Raw genomic sequence first — 16469 nt, 5'->3', positions numbered from 1 at the left:
AGAGGCAGCCTGACGTGTCTGGGTGCAATCTGTGATAGTTCCTATGTGTGGTTCCAAATGAAGATCTGTCAGGTGGGGAAACGTAGGTGTAGAAAGAAGTGGTGAGGGAGGAGAGAAGACAGATGAATATAGCTCAGAAGGGAAGGCTGGTGTGCCAAGTACTTTTATGTCAGACCTTGACAATAGCATAGGGCCAGCGCATCTGGTAACCACCTCTGCAAAAGGAAGGTAGGCACACGAATGGAGGGGGGGTTTTGTCCTCTACTCCCCGGCCTCTCCGTAGTATGCTAGAGAAATTGCCCTGAGTACAGCTCTCTCTTGTTTGTGTGCACGCGTGCTTCTGGCTTGGGCCTGACTGCTGCAGTTCCTTCAGCTCCTGCTTTCTCCACGCCAGGCTCGTCACGACAGCTGCTGGAAGCTACTGAACCCTTATCTGCCCTCCTCCCGGCTTGGTACATAGTCTAGTCAGGGTGTGGATTGTAGTCCTTAGTTCACTGGTTCTTGGCCAGAATTCCAGCCAAATGGCTACAATGAAATTTCTGTAATAGGCCAGAAGAAACCTAAATCCAGGCCTTTCTTAGAGAAGTAACACCAACTGTTTTATTATCTGTTTCACACTTGCCTCTCTCGTTTCTTAAAAGTGCTCTCCAAGTGAAGAAATCTCAGTCTAATTCAGCACATTTCATGAAAGCATGCACCCTCTAGCGCAAATTACATACTGAAATGTGGCCTACTTGTTCATACCCACCATTGATCAGTGCTCATTTAACCAGCGCTGTTCCTGCTTCCCCCTTCTGGGATGGATGGCAGATCGAAAATATCATGTAGCATATGCGTTAAGAAGAGAGGATATAATTGAAAACTCTAGCTTCCCCAGAAGGAGCCGCTAATGTGAATCCATGGACCTTATGAATAATAAATGTGCACAAAACAGATTCATAAAGACATTACACACTGAGCCACTTGTATCCTGTCTCCTGGAAGGGTTCCAGATCCAGTGGGAGAGCGGAAGTCTAATGGCTTGCCCTTTCCCTCTCCTCCACTCGCTCTCTGTCTCTCCCCTCCCTGTCTTTGCTCTCTCTGCTTCCGAGACTGTTGTAACAAGCAGAATAAATAGGAGTTGCCTTGAGGTAGACTGTGTCCCCATTTGAAGTCCTGCTAGACTTGTTTTAATTTTGTGTGATCATGTGCACAACCCAGAGTGTGTTGCGATAATACTGTTGACCAGTGGATTGGTGTTCCCGTGTTTAAGGTCCACCCCCTACCCTTCCCTAAGAAAATGTACTCTCTGCAGATGTTAAGAAAGAAAATTGTTGCCATAGCACTTTAAGATCTAGCCACGTAGTTCTTTCTTGTTAGGAGAGTGAAGGGCAGTAGGGGAGCACAAATGAAACAAGAGGAGAAAACATGCAGAAAAGAAGAGATAAACAGTAAGCTTTCCCCACTCTTTTAGTAGCAGTCGAATCCAGACTCCTTCCGGGGCTTAGCTGAGGCATTACAGCAAATACCAAGTGTTTGCTATACATAAGGTCCCATGCAAGAGAATACAAAATGAATATGACTTGGTCTCTGCCCATAAGGGACATATCATACAACTTAAGGAGATGTGACAAGTTTGTAGTGACTAGAGGCAAAAGAAGATGTGCCCGATGAGAGCTTTGTCTAAGTACCAGTGGAATCAGAGGAAGCTGATACCATGATGGTTTCATATTTGTGGTAGTATCCAACTTGGATAGTAATGATGAGTAATGATTCACTTGGCAGAGACTGGAGTCAGGGTATTTCAGGCGAAGGAAGTGTTATGAGCAAAGAGAGGTGGAAAAGCATGGTGTGCTAAACTGTAGGACACAGGGAACGTTGTGGAATCAGGTAAGAAAGGAAAAGAGGATCCGTAATGAAGTTCCAGCTAAGTCAGCAGTGGAAAAAAGCTTTCGGAAAATGCTCAGGGTTGTGCTTTTTTAAGATTTAGCTCTTATAGTATTATAATTAAGTGGTTGAGGCAGGAGTCTTGTGGAGGTTCATGGCAGTAAGCCAGTGGAAGGTGGAGGGGGATTGAGGGCTTAAGCTCAGGTGACAGCAGGAAGAGCAAAAGATTGAATGGGTTGAAACCTTGCAAGGAGGCTCTTGGTCTTTGGAGACAGGAACTATACAGGGTATAGATGAGAAAGAAGTGATGCCTGGGACCCTGTCTTAGCACACAGAAAGTTATACCATGTTCACCTTTCTGTTCTTACACTAATGATTATTTCCCCCTTAGGTCTTCACAGCCATTGGAAGAATAGTAATAGTAGATATCTATATATCCTCATTTAGCAAAATGAAAAGGTTTTCTGGGGCCAGCCAGTACATCCTCATGAAGTGAGACTGAGAAAACTGTTGGGTCTAGCACAGCCAAACCCAGGTATAAAATTGGAAGTGGCTGGTCTTTGCTAGTAGAGGACAGTTGGGGACCCTTCCTCAGGACCAGCCACCTCTTTTTCCATGAGAGATGCTTTAAAAGAAGCACAACCAAGAATACTCTATGTCCTAAGTAAAGTCCCAGTGGTTTAGGGCCTGCCCTCACCCTGGGGGCACTCAGGGATCCCATCCTTACCCCCTTTCCCACTGCTGTGGAAAGGATGGCACTGTTGGTCTGTTGGAAATTCCTCCATAGTTGCAGTTCTGAGCTCCTAATGCCATCGTCCCTGCTTGTGAGCTCCAGTCTACTCAAGGGGAGCTGTTGGTACTCAGAACAAGGCTATTGCCCAAGTCCACTCTGTTCGACCTCTCTGGGAATTATTTCCTAGCCTCTTGGTGACACACCAGAGGCACTGACGTGAATAAGCATTGAAGCTAGCCAGGTAAGAACTGGAATTCTGGCTCCTCTATTTCCCTCCTGTGTGCCTTATGCCACCCAGCCTCTCAGGGACTCAGAGAAGTGGGGCCGTAGCAACGAGATGATTAAAATGGAACAATGTCTGTAAACCATGTATCTTGGTGCCTGCAACTACTACAGGCTCATTACATAGGTTTCTTTTCTTTCAGAGTTTTTGGAACTTTGTCCCTAACCCTGTTACTTATTCACTTTGCTCTCTTCTGGATCTGAGGTTTTGGATGTGAAGCATCCCCAGCATCTCCAATAAGAAATACAGGCTCATGTAAGAAGCAAAATGGGATGAGACTTTGGGCCGTGCGATTGCTGGATCTGTAGAGCCTTTTCCAAGCTGTTGTGTTTATTAATCATGAACACAGCAGCTTGGGAAGCATGGGTTGATGCATTCCTAAAGGCTCCACATGATATGTTTATTCTAGTAAGAAACGAAATAATCGTAGTAGTGTATGGTAGTGTGCCTTCTTACTCTGCATTATCACCATCCGTTGCATCCTCCAAGTGTTTATTTCTCCAGATAGTGGGCTTGTATTTCAGGAGAAATTGTATGCAGAGAGCTCATTTGGTTATTTCTATGAACAATAAGTAGTGGAGAAAGAGAGGATACTTTTTGAAGTTAGGTTACTTTAGTTTTCCCTTGGCTTATAAAGGGGGCAGAGATTTGGGAAAAGGCAGCAAATATATCTTGGCTAATGTGGTTAAACACTCTCTTCTGTTGACAAGTATAGGTAATCAGGTGCTCTACATTTTGCCACTTCCTTTGTTATTTTATAAAATACTCTTCTTTCATGAGCCCTAGTATAATAAATTGAACTCCTCAAGGAAAGCCCATAGATATGGGGACATTAAAAACTAATATTAGAGACAAAAAATTAAGAATCCTACAACAAGGGATGCCTGGGTGGCTCAGTCGGTTAAGCGTCTGCCTTTGGCTCAGGTCATGATCGCAGGGTCCTGGGATCGAGCCCCGCATCGGGCTTCTTGCTCAGCGGGGAGTCTGCTTCTCCCTCTGTCTGCCGCTCCCCCTGCTTGTGCTCTCTCTCTATCTCTCTGACAAATAAATAAATTAAAAAAAAAAAAGAATCCTACAACAGTTTCAGTCTGTTTATAATGTTTGTCTTTTAGTAGACCTGAGCTTTTTTTTTTTAATCCTTCTTTTTTAAAAGATTTTCTTTTTAAGTCATCTCTATGTCCAATGTGGGGCTCAAACTTAACAACCCTGAGATCAAGAGTTGCTTGCCCTTCCAACTGAGCCAGCCAGGCACCCTTCCCCTTTTTTTTTAAGATTTTATTTTTGAGTAATCTCTACACCCATCAGGGGCCTAGAACTTATAACCCAGAGATCAAGAATCACATGCTCTACTGACTGAACCAGCCAGGCACTCCAGACTTTAAGGCACATCTTTCAGATAACTTGGAAGAACAGTCATAGTCTCCTGATTACTTGCAGCCGTGGGGGGGGGGGGGGGGGGGAGAAGACTATTGCCCCTTATGGTAGAATTCGATTTTTTTTTTTTTAACAATTTGATTTTTTAAAATGTGATCTTTTAAACACTCCCATTTCAGCTGTCAGCATTATCAATTGAATCTTAGTGAATCTGGCATAGAAAGGCCCCTGAGAGAGCTTGCACCGAGCCTGCACTAAGGTAGACTGTGGGATGCTATGGCATTGGAATGGCGAGCATTTTCAAGGGGGAAATTCTAAGAAAAAAGTTTCTGACTAATGAGTTGACACGTTGGTGGGTAATAACAGAGTTGTGAGATGCATGCCCTGTTCTGGGCACTGTTTATACTTGACCTACAAGACTAATGCAAGAAACAACTAATAGAATGTAGCCTGTGGTTAATTACCAGTTCTAGTAATTTACACATGTAAATTATGCATGTTCATGAGAACTGAAGTCTTCATGGGAAGCAACGCTGGAGTTGAGTATTCAAGGAGTGCAGGTGAGGTTGTGAGGTGAAGCATTTAAAGACAAGTGGTGACACTGTCTAGTCTAGAACCTAGAGGATCGCTAAGGAGAAATAGTTTTAAATATTTTTAACCCTCAGGAGGTATTAAAACTGCCTTTTCCAATCCCTCATTTTACATATGGTGAGCCCTAGGCAGTAAAAGGCCAAGAGACTGGTGGTACAAAGTAAGCTATTTTGAGGCCGGATTTTGGGAAGGCTTGAAAGGTGCTAGGGTGCCTTGTGAGATCAAAGTGTGTGGTGAGAGGGCTTTTTAGGAGAAATTTCATTTAGGGGCATAAACCCTGTGTTACACCTGTGGTGTTGCCTGAGAAGTTAGTGTTGTGATCTTTGCTACTGAAGAAATAATTCTATATACTCATTCTTGGTTTCTGAGTCCTCTGGTTCTCCACCCGCATCCTACATCCCCCCTCCCATACACACCTTCAGGGCACATTTCTATGTTAATGATAGGTAAGGATCAAATATTGTCCTTTCCAGGACTATTTGCATTTTAACTGGGACAAAGAGTTCCAGAGAAAATGATGCATCTGAATGGTAGAGTTTCAGACCTCAGTGACTTCAAATGAAGGAGCTTTCCTTGTGTCCCTAAAATCAGGGTGTATAAGAGGAGCGTATTGGAAGGTGGGGTGGGGAGCGGAAGTCTAAGAAGAGGATGTCCTACGCCTGGCGCTTAGTAGACACTCCTATTTGTTAATGAATGAATGAAACTTTTTAGTGAATGAGTGAATTGATGAATAAGGCTCCAGGGTGCAGGGTACTTGCAGAGAGAAGAGAAAGGGATGAAAAAAGAACCTTTAAAGGAGGAATTAATATGACTTGATGATTATGTGATCCTAAGAAACAAGGAGGGAGAGAGCATTAAAAAAAAATTACAGATACAAAATCTTGTTGCTTGAGAGAGTACCCCTGGTGAAACCAGAAAACTGGGACAGTCCTGTGTTTAACATATGGGCACACAGCTGTCATTTCTATGTTAGTGCTTGGAAACCTTCCTTCAGTTAACCTGTTTGTATATGTGTGTGTGTGTGTGCATATATATACACATGTATATGTATGTGTGTGTGTATATACACACACATGCCTTTGCTTGGAAAATTATGCTTACAGTGACTTTCACTTTTTGCTTCCCTTTTGCACAGAAAATGCCGCCCTTGGTAATGGAGAGATAACAGGCTGACTTGCCTCCAGAAGGCATTCCTCCTTAACAGACTGGTTTGCTCTGAACGGTATAAACACTCCTGCCTGCTGACCAGTGGTCTGTATTTATGAGGCACTTGGAAAACACTGCAAGCTGCAGAGAGTGACCATGAATAGCAAACTTAATTTGGTTTAATGTGTTTTGGCTTGCTTGACCTCACCAGAATAAAAATGTGCCTGTTTGAATTATTGTATTGGGAGTTTAAAAAAAAATTCTAGAGACATTTATCTCATTGGAAGAATCTTGGGATTGCTTTAGCAAAGGTTTAAGTCCATATTTAATGTCAGATAGACTTGAGAAATGTTTAACATAGATCCTTAATCACAGATTACTTTATTGTGAGTTCTGAATTTTTAAGAGCCTAAACTACTTTTTTTTTTTTCTTGCTACTTTTTTCCCCCTAGACGATTGGCTGGCAACGACCTTTCTTTTATCCACCCAAAGGCCTTGTCTGGGTTGAAAGAACTCAAAGTTCTGTAAGTAATGCAATTTTAGAGTTTCACAGCTGGCTGTGTATTTTCTTTTTGCATAGTCAACATGCTTGGAGCTAGGGTAAGCACAGTTTCTTTTAGTTCAGGATTAAAAAGATTTAAGGAGTGGCCAATGGGTAGTGTGGGAGGCGAGGGTTGATTTAGGCAACCTTGGGTCTAGATAACAAAAGTTAAAACTCTAAATAATAGGTGTTCTGACCTTCAGTGCATTACAGTTGAATGTATTAGGCTTTTTGTGGGGCTAATGGATTGAATCAAAATCATATTTAAGCTCTACTGGTAGAGTTTTGTTTCTACTTATTGTATAGCTGTAAGAACTTTGAATTAGCTGATTTAAAGGGAAAAAAGGCTTACAAAAGCTCAAAATGTTAGAATCATTTTAAAGCTAAAAGGAATTAAGATGCCTATAATTTACAGAATCTGTGAGGGACCAGGAAATAAATTAACAATCCCTAGGGTGACGAACATTAATTAGGGTGCCTTAATTCCTGAGAGTGAAACACCCCTGGAAATGTATATTACCAGGAGGTCTGTGTGAAGAGATGGCTTAGGGATAGCAGCTTAGGTTTCATTTCTGGACTTATAGCAAATGCTTCTTGCTTTTTTGCAGTTTTCTTTCCTTGGGTGCTCTCCACCTTGATCTCTCCCCCTTTCCTGCCATTGGAAATATTTTTTGGATAGAAATGGCTCTGAATTCTTCTAAGAAAAAATAGTAACAATTGCTTGTTATTCACTAACCAAAAATTTCCTTCCAGAACCCTGCAAAACAATCAGTTGAAAACAGTACCCAGTGAAGCCATTCGAGGACTGAGTGCTTTGCAGTCTTTGTAAGTAGCTTTTTGGTTTTCTGTATTCTTGAATCATTAGTAGACCACTCTGGCTGCTAAATGTGTAAAGAACTGGAATCCCAGGAAAAGGGGAGATTTAATCTCTCATCTGGGATAAAATTGGAGATGGCCAAGTGCTGTTATCAAAATGCCCTTTGGTGAGAGAGAAGGAGGTGGTTCAATTACTCCCTCTCTTGTCTCAGATGCTGGGAGAAAAGTCACAAGCATACACGGCTAGGTATAATTCCAGGAGCTTTTTTTTTTTTTTTTTTTTTTTAAGATTTTATTTATTTGCGCGAGAGAGAATGAGAGACAGAGAGCATGAGAGGGAGGAGGGTCAGAGGGAGAAGCAGACCCCCCGCCGAGCTCGCAGGGAGCCCGATGCTGGACTCAATCCCGGGACTCCAGGATCATGACCTGAGCTGAAGGCAGTCGCTTAACCAACTGAGCCACCCAGGCGCCCCATTCCAGGAGCTTTTATATGGCAGGTGATCTTCACCTCTTTAGAACCAGAGTTATGTGTGTACAGAAGTTCTAGAGTCTTATGCCATGATGGTCACAGTTACAGAGAGGTTTCTGTTTTAGGCGGTAATGATAATCAGAACAGAGTGATTATAATTCCTCATCTGTGGACCTTGAACTCACAGTGGGGGTGGTAACTTGGTCTCTTGTACTGCCTTCTTCCCAAGTTTTTCTTTTTGAGGAGAGTTTGGTTTTATGTGGAATGTTCAAGATTTCAATTCTTGGTTTTTACCATGTTCAGATGCTTGGTTTTTATTAATTTCAAAAGCTGGGTTTTTTTGTTTTTTTTTTTTTTAAGATTTATTTATTTTAGGAAGAGAGAGAGAGGGCGAGCAGTGAGAGTAAGTAGGGGGAGGGGCAGAGGCAGAGGGAGAGGGAGAGAGAGAAGCCCAAGCAGACGCTCCACTGAGCCCGGAGCCCTACAAGAGGCTCCGTCTCACAACCTGCAGATCGTGACCTGAGCCGAAATCATACGCTCAACCAACTGAGCCACCCAAGCGCCCCAAAAGTTTTTCATACATCACTTCACTTTGTCCTTTTTTGCATTCTTTCGTGTGTGTGTGTGTGTGTGTGTGTGTGTATGCGTGTATATGAACCTGGAGGACAGTGGTCACTGCTTCCACTGTTTTGATATACAAACCCCATACCTCCCTTCCCCCTCCGGCGGGGCCAGTGGTATCACCGGGGCCATGAAAAATCCATGGAAGATTTTGAAGAAACAACCAATTTTTATATTAAATAAACATATTTGTTAATGACTAGAATGAATGTTATAAGCTAGTGCTGTTAGGACTACAACTTTAGTTTTTCTCATCTTTGGGATTGGAAGATCCAGTTCCTCTGTCTCTTCCGGAAAAAGAGTAAGAAACACTGAATTGATGCATGTGGTTATTACAATTTGCTTTTTGCCAAGATTAAGAAACACTGTTAGTGTATTTATCAGGCTTGTCTGGTTTGGGATCCCCACTTTGCCACTTACTAGCTGTGTGAAGTCGTTCAAGTTATTTAAAATTCTCCATACAGTAGTATGCTCATTACTTGCCATATACTTGAATGCATGAAAAGCACTTGTAACAATATCTGACATGTAGTAGGTGTTCAAGAAACATTTGTGGAATCTACTAATAGTAATAATGATATATTTTATCAGTGCTTTCTTTTGATTTTTAGTTTACCCAATTTACATAACTAGGTGATGGGAATGTTTGAACGTAATGAAAAAGTATTCTTTCTTTTATTTTACTTTTTTTGAAAAAACATTCTTTAAAACAAGGAACTTGGTTAGTTTGTCATTCTACTAGAATAACAAATACCAATGTATATTGTTTCAGCTCATGTCCTAATTCCAAATACAGAGGGAGGAAGGTGTAGTTTGTGAAAGTGTGGCACTTTGACCACCTGCAATGCAGACCCATAGGCCATATCCTAGAAGTAATGGTATTTTCTCTGTAAAGGGAAGATCTAGCAAGCTATATTTTTAAAAATTTCCCTAGGAAATTCTCATGTGCATGAAAGTTTTGAGAATCACTCTGAATAAAAAATTGTAATAGTTAGCACATGTATATGTTCTGGATTACAAAATTAGGTTTTAACTATATCATGTAGTTGTGTAATCTAATCTGTCCCATATTATTTTTTATTGCCCTTTGAAATAACTTTAAATGTCTGCTTTTGTAGGAAACGCCTATAGTAGAAGACTTGATTGAAAATGGTTGAATTGCTTGTCTCTGCTTGCTGATATAAAACCATTTTTTTTAAAGGTTTTATTTATTTATTTGACAGAGAGAGACAGCGAGAGAGGGAACACATGCAGAGGGAGTGGGAGAGGGAGAAGCAGGCTTCCCATGGAGCCCGATGCGGGGCTTGATCCCAGGACCCTGGGACCATGACCTGAGCTGAAGGCAGATGCCTAACGACTAAGCCACCCAGGCGCCCCTAAAACCATTTTTTTAAAGATTTTATTTATTTATTTGACAGAGAGAACACAAGCAGGGAGAGTGGCAGCCGAGTGAGGAGCCAGATGCAGGGCTCAATCCTGGGACTCTGGGATCATGACCTGAGCCAAAGGCAGACGCTTAACTGACTGAGCCACCCAGAAGCCCCTAATTTCTAGTTTAAGTAGAAGTTTAATTTAAGGTAGAAATATATTATAAATAGCTAATTTTGCCACAATGCGAAGTTGTGAACATAGGATTCATTATTTGCTGTAACTATTTGAGTAGACTCTGAGTAGACTCCTTCAGTGTATCAATTGGAATGAGTTCCTTCACAGACATGTGACTGTGTCACCTCTACACACTTTCTGACCTTGGACAGATGTACACAGAGGGAGCCATTTTACCTCTCTCAGAGCCAAATTCATTAGATATTTTAAATAGTCATTTTCTTGTGCTTCTTCAGAATTCATTTTACTTCAAGAACTTCATACGGAATTGTTCTCATTTCCCAAGACTAAAATGATCAAAATATTCAGTCCTTTTGTCTAGTTGGAAAGTTGAAAAAGACAAAGCTAAAATCTTTGAGTTTTAGAACAGAAAAACTACCAAGAAAACATACAAATAGATTGTGGTCAATAAGCACATTAAAGTCCACATGACATTTATTGATAATTTAGATGATTTAAAGTGTTTTTCACAGTAGGTTTCTCCCTCTTAAATAATTTAAAGAAGCATGTTGTGCCCATCACCCATGGAGCGAATTGCATAGTTTAAATTACCTCCAAAATTGGGATGGGGTTGGGGATGGGGGTGGAGAGGAGTCAAAGCAAACCATTTTTTTTAGAAAGGGCATTGGGATGTTTTTATCTGCATCAGAAACACAAGGAGCTAAGTGTCAGGCCTGTTTTACTTAAGAAGGAAATGTACATGGGTTTGTTAGCATAGTGGGTGTAGCTCAAGTTAGACACAATTGAAATTCTGTTTGCAAATCTGATCTTCAGACCCGAATTACAAGAAAGATTTCCTTGTGGTTCTGAAGTAGTGCTTATAAGGAGCAAAGTTCCTTTGGGGTTGAAATTGACCAGAAGTGGTTTGATGCCAAGTGTGTGAGGATGACTATAAAACCTGAAAGTGAATTGTCAATGTTAGTACAAAGGTAGCCCAACAGCCTTCCACAAAGCCACGAAAATGGCTAAAGCATTATCTGAACAGGCTATTAAAATGACATGTCAGGATTTGCTCCACTGGATTCTTTTTCCCTTAAATTAGATCACACTTCTATTGAATGGTAAAGGACTATTTCAAAGACTAAATTTCCTAGGTTTTCCACAATAATGTATTATCTTAACAATTTATACTGGTAACAAAATATAACACTATTATGTATACATTACTGGTATATTAGAAGTAGAGAGAAAAGGGGAAAGCTTTTGATTACACAGAATAGAACATGCTGATAACAGACATTCATCAGTAAAATATGCATATGGGATTATTTGTTATTGTAATTTCATTTAGGGCAAGAAAAAAAGGATCTTGAGTCTCAGTAAGATATAAAACAGGCTTTTGAGAATAGGGAATAGAAGCACATTTTAAAGACAAAAATAGTAAGGGAATTCAGTTAATACAATGTTAGCCTTTAACAACTAAAGTACACTTAAAGTAATAGTTCTTTCTTGCCGGGTGGCATTTCAAGGGTAGATTACATTAAACAAGCCCACGTTATCTACCCACATGTGAGATATCTGATGCTATTCATCCATCTACTGAACCAGTGATAGTATTTTCTTGGTCTCTTAGTTAGGATGAACATTAAATGTGAAGGTTATTGGTACAAAGCCATAATTCTAAGACAATTTCTCCATGAAACATTCATCTTGGTGTAGGGGCAAACTCTTTACATTTATGAGTGCCCCCAACATCCGCATGTGAATTGAGGTGTAAGAATTAACCACTGAGTCACCACAAATCCTTTGCCTCATTTAGCTTCTTATTTAAGTGTCTCATTTTTCCAGAGTTCTTCCTTTTGATCTCTTACTTATGGGTGACTTTACAATTTGGGAAAATTTTTAGCACAGGGGAAATTGTGTGTTTATTGTTGTATTACTATTTTGCATAGAAGATAGTTTCATTACTATCCTAGCTCAAAACTTGCCTGGATATCTTGCCCTAATCTGAGGCCATCTCTTTTCTATGAGTACATGGTACAGAATTCTGCGGGAGCATAAGTGGTGTATATAATACTGAAATTATGCTTAAAAGGTACAGATAGCTATCTTTATAGTATTTTACCACATCTTAATGAAACACTTTTATAGAGAGGGCTTAATTTCAGTAGAGTTTTGTGTGCATATGTGGGTGAGACTTGCTCATTATTTTGTTGAATATGAATGCACATTATCATCAATAAGATAACATAAGCAATTTAAACTTTTGAACTGCTCTAATGCTGAGAAACTGGAAAGGGACTTCAATTTGTACAATTAAGGTACAATCCAAACCCCTTGCCTGGACTACCAGGTCTATATAACTTGGTCCCTATTTGCATCCCCTATATCTCCCTGGACCCTCCACACCTTCCTCCTGTGTTCTGATCACTCTGATCTTCTGGGAGTTGTTGGGACCACACCGCACTGGTTTCTGTTGAATCTCTGCCCTCTGGATTTCAGTTTGAATAGCAGCTTTTTAGAGATGCTTTTCCTGACCAGTGCATTTTAAGTAGCTACCCTTCCCCCTTAGTCCCTGTTAGTCTTTATCTCAGGACCCTGCTTATTTCATAGCACTTCTTAAGTTCATGTGGTAATCACTTTTAAAGTGTATTATATTGTGGGTCATTCTCTATTAGAATGTCAGTCTCATGAGGATAGGCCACATGTATGTGTTCACCATTTTTATCTTTTGTGCCTAACAAGATGCTCAGTTTAGATGTGTTGAATAAATTGCAGATAATTAAATCAACTACAAGTAGAATTTAATTGCATTAAACATTTAGTTACATTATATGGTTGATTGTATGTCCAGTGTCTCTCTTTCCCTGAGTGGAAGTTCCTCAAGATTGTGAATTGTATGCATGTGTGTGTGTTTGTGAAAGAGAGAGAGAGAGAGAGGAGGGAGAGAGAAAGAATACTATCCACACATTAAAGCAAATCTCCTAAGCAGCTCCATAGCCAGGACTTTGCCAGTCTCTATATAAAGGATGCCTGTCTCTTCTCAGGGGTGGGTGCTAGAGAGTCTAAGGAATAAACAGCCTGAAAATGTCTGTTCCTAAATGAATTCTTAAGTTAGCTGCTCAGTTCCCTGTGCCGTCCTCTTTAGTGCTTATCTCGACTTTATCAAAAAGAAGCTACCATCAGATTCTCACCGGGACCAAGGGTCTTTAACCCCTGCTAATCTGAGGCTGGAGCAGGTGGCTGGGTGCAGGGCTCAGCATTTGCCTGGAGGGGAGAGGGGCAATTATGGCAGGCCTGAAGCTGGAGCCGCATAAGGCAGCAGAAGGCATAGGCACCCCTCTAAAAGTCAGAAATTCCTGAACTCGACAGCTGCCAAAATCCATGTCTTTAAAAATATGCTGTCATTTTGACTTTTCACGTTTTTTGTGTTCCCTGATTTTCACCAAAGAAGTCCACACCTGGAAGGTTTGAATTTAAGTAGTGAAGCTATATCATCAAGGGATTCATGAAGACAGTTGTGATTTGCCTGGCCTTCATCATATTGATATCAGGTTGTCTTTGTGTCAAAAAGGGATTATTCCAACAATTATGCCCAATTACACCGACAATAATACTTAGGACATGATTTTCCAGATTTTTAGATGGGGACTTAATTTTAAGTATGAGTAATCCTATTAGCAAGGTGTCTTTAATTCCAGAATTTAGGGAAAAATTAAAAGAAACCCTAAGGCCACAATAACATTGACCAGAGTAGCTGTTTAGTTTTTCCTGTGGACAGTTTGTCTTTTCTTAACTGTTAATTTTGAACTTGGTGCTAAGAGAAGAGGAGAAGGTTATTTGACCAGTACATGACACCTATAGTTTTAACTTGCCTGGTGGTGTAAGAAGGATTGTTAATAATCTCTTGCTATAAACATTTTTTGGGGGTAAATATTTCCTTATTTTTTCCCCTTCAGTTCCAAGTCAAAATAGCGGTTAAATTTAATGTCAGATATTAGTTGTGATGTAAAATTTTAAGGACAGTAGCTTATTTACTCAGCTTAGTTTCTTCTCTTGTTTTGTACTTTTGATTTAAATAGATTCTGAAACATAAAATTCTAGCTTGAACTTTCTGAGAGTTTTCTTTTTTTTTTTAAAAAAAAAAAATTCGTTTTGCTATAGTTACTCTTAGCCAAAGATTCTTGAGAGGTTGAGATTTGCATTCATCCCTTTGTTATGTAGGAAGGGAAAGAACAGACTTCCACACTATGGTCTTAGTAAAGTTGTTAGAGTTTATGAGACTTTCTAGAGAAATTGAAGACATAAGGACTGCCGTGACTGGTTATTTTTGTAACTCCTTTCTGTTTTGAAAACTGAGAGTTGTGTGTGATTTGGCTCATTCTGCTAGAATTCGTTCCTGAACATGGTTGTTTCTGTTTCTGTCAGGCGTTTGGATGCCAACCATATTACCTCAGTCCCCGAGGACAGTTTTGAGGGGCTCGCTCAGTTACGACATCTGTGGCTGGATGACAACAGCTTGACGGAGGTGCCCGTGCATCCCCTTAGCAATCTGCCGACTTTGCAGGCACTGACCTTGGCTCTCAACAAAATCTCAAGCATCCCTGACTATGCATTTACCAATCTTTCAAGCCTGGTAGTTCTGTAAGTATCTGTCCCTTTAAATACCATATATTTGGGTGAATTAGAGGGCAAAAGCAGATTTCTTGTGACAAATTATTATGAAAGTACCACACTTTTGATTATGCTTCCGAAGAGATACCTGTTTGGGGGAGTTGCCTTTTTTTTTTTTTTTTTAACAAAATTAAATGTGCTGACTTTTTAAAATACAAGATAGGATAATTAAAAAATTAACATCCAATCACTGTTGAATCTTTCTAAGATATGTGGCCTTTTGTAATCATAAGAAGAAATTGGGACACTCAGCAAATACTTGGATAGCTTTTACTTGTGTACCAGCAATGCATTCGGTGTTAAAAGAAGGGGCATTGTTTTCAGGAGCTCACAGAGAATAAGTTTCAGTGATATTTCATGTTTTGACTAATTTGTCTGCTCAAAGAGTATATGATTCTCTGTGTTTTAATCTTTGAAAACTTGGACATAAAAAAATGGCATTTCTTTTAAAATCTGTTACTCTCACTGGTATAAGGTGATGCGCTTCCCTCCATGCAGGTTCCCTCTCCTCCTCATAGGGGGAGCTCACCAAAAATGTCACTTCACAGAGTGAAAGGCTCACCAGAGCTTTTCTTCTGATATGGGTAAATAGTAAAGAATCTTCAATGTGCGTACCATTTTTCCACGAGAGATCCTTTTCTTTTCCATTGGCATTCCATGTCCAGTGAATCCGAGTCTATGTAGCCTAGATCAAGAGATACGTGCTATTTGTTGTCCATTAGTCAAAGGCTGAAATGTTTAACTACATGGTTCCTTTAAAAGACAATTTAGACACATAAAACATTGTAATAGTTGCTGTTGGGTGATGTAAAAGTCATTTCGATGCTTTTTTCCATAGGCATCTTCATAACAATAAAATTAAAAACTTGGGTCAGCACTGTTTCGATGGACTAGATAACCTGGAGACCTTGTAAGTTGATTTGTATTTCAGATGGTTATGTTGTGATATTGATGCAATTTTGTATTTCCTTGCAGAAAAGGGAAAAATAATGGTCTTGAGTTCAATTCACTATTATTTGGCTTAAATACATGACTAAATTCTTGCCATCAAATAACACAGTTAGGAATACTAATCTCAGTTTATGGCTAAAAATGGTGCACAAGTTTAGACTTGATATTTCTTTCAAAAGTGTGTGTAAAATGCAGCTCGATCTGCCGGGCTGTCTACTTTCTCAAAAATTTTGGTATTGTTAAAATGTATGACAGACAGTTTTGGAACATTGAGCCTTATAAAATTAATTCTGGGGAAAAAAATCTTTTTTTGTTTTTTTCCATGATTTCATTTGCCTTACCAAATTATTAACCCTAGGTTTAAATATTTTCTCTGCATTCTTATATGCTAAATGAAATAAACTTTTCCATTTTGCCTAGGATACTTTTATTGTTATTCCTACTAGTTAAAGTATTTGGGAATCCTGGCTGTTCCAACTGCACATGGCACCACTGAGCAAAAGACATCGTGCAGCTACGTGTAATTAAGAGTAGGCTCTTTATTAGAAGATTTATAGTATTTGCTATTGTGGTATAATAAATAATTCAGAAAATGTCCCAATTAATTAGTTGGGTTAGTAATATTTGATTGGAATGCTCAGGGTTTGTAATATTTTGTTGAACTGACTATTCTGGTTAGCTGTCAGTTAATGAGAAGACTTAAAATCTTTTAGTCTATTAATCTACTTTCTTGTCTAAACAACCAAAGGATAGTGAACATCAATGGCTATTTGAAGGTTGAAGCTCTTGAAGAAGATAGTTCCCAGCTCAGTTCCCCTTTACTAAATATATAAATACCAGTGTACCAGAAGACTAGATG

General features: G+C 39.8%; 1 protein-coding gene across 1 annotated transcript in view; it reads left to right on the top strand.

Moving 5' to 3' along the window:
- Positions 1–16469, top strand: part of LGR4 (leucine rich repeat containing G protein-coupled receptor 4) — a 98683-nt gene that overhangs the window by 66014 nt on the left and 16200 nt on the right. The window contains exons 3-6 of the mRNA XM_035012475.1: positions 6446–6517; positions 7288–7359; positions 14414–14629; positions 15498–15569. Of these exons, the coding sequence (XP_034868366.1) occupies positions 6446–6517; positions 7288–7359; positions 14414–14629; positions 15498–15569 (432 nt within the window). The remainder of the gene's footprint in view (positions 1–6445; positions 6518–7287; positions 7360–14413; positions 14630–15497; positions 15570–16469) is intronic.

This window comes from Mirounga leonina, unplaced genomic scaffold (assembly GCF_011800145.1).
Source record: "Mirounga leonina isolate KUSES-001 unplaced genomic scaffold, KU_Mleo_1.0 Mir_166, whole genome shotgun sequence".
Classification (NCBI taxonomy): domain Eukaryota; kingdom Metazoa; phylum Chordata; class Mammalia; order Carnivora; family Phocidae; genus Mirounga; species Mirounga leonina.
This window is presented reverse-complemented; position numbering and strand designations above follow the sequence as displayed.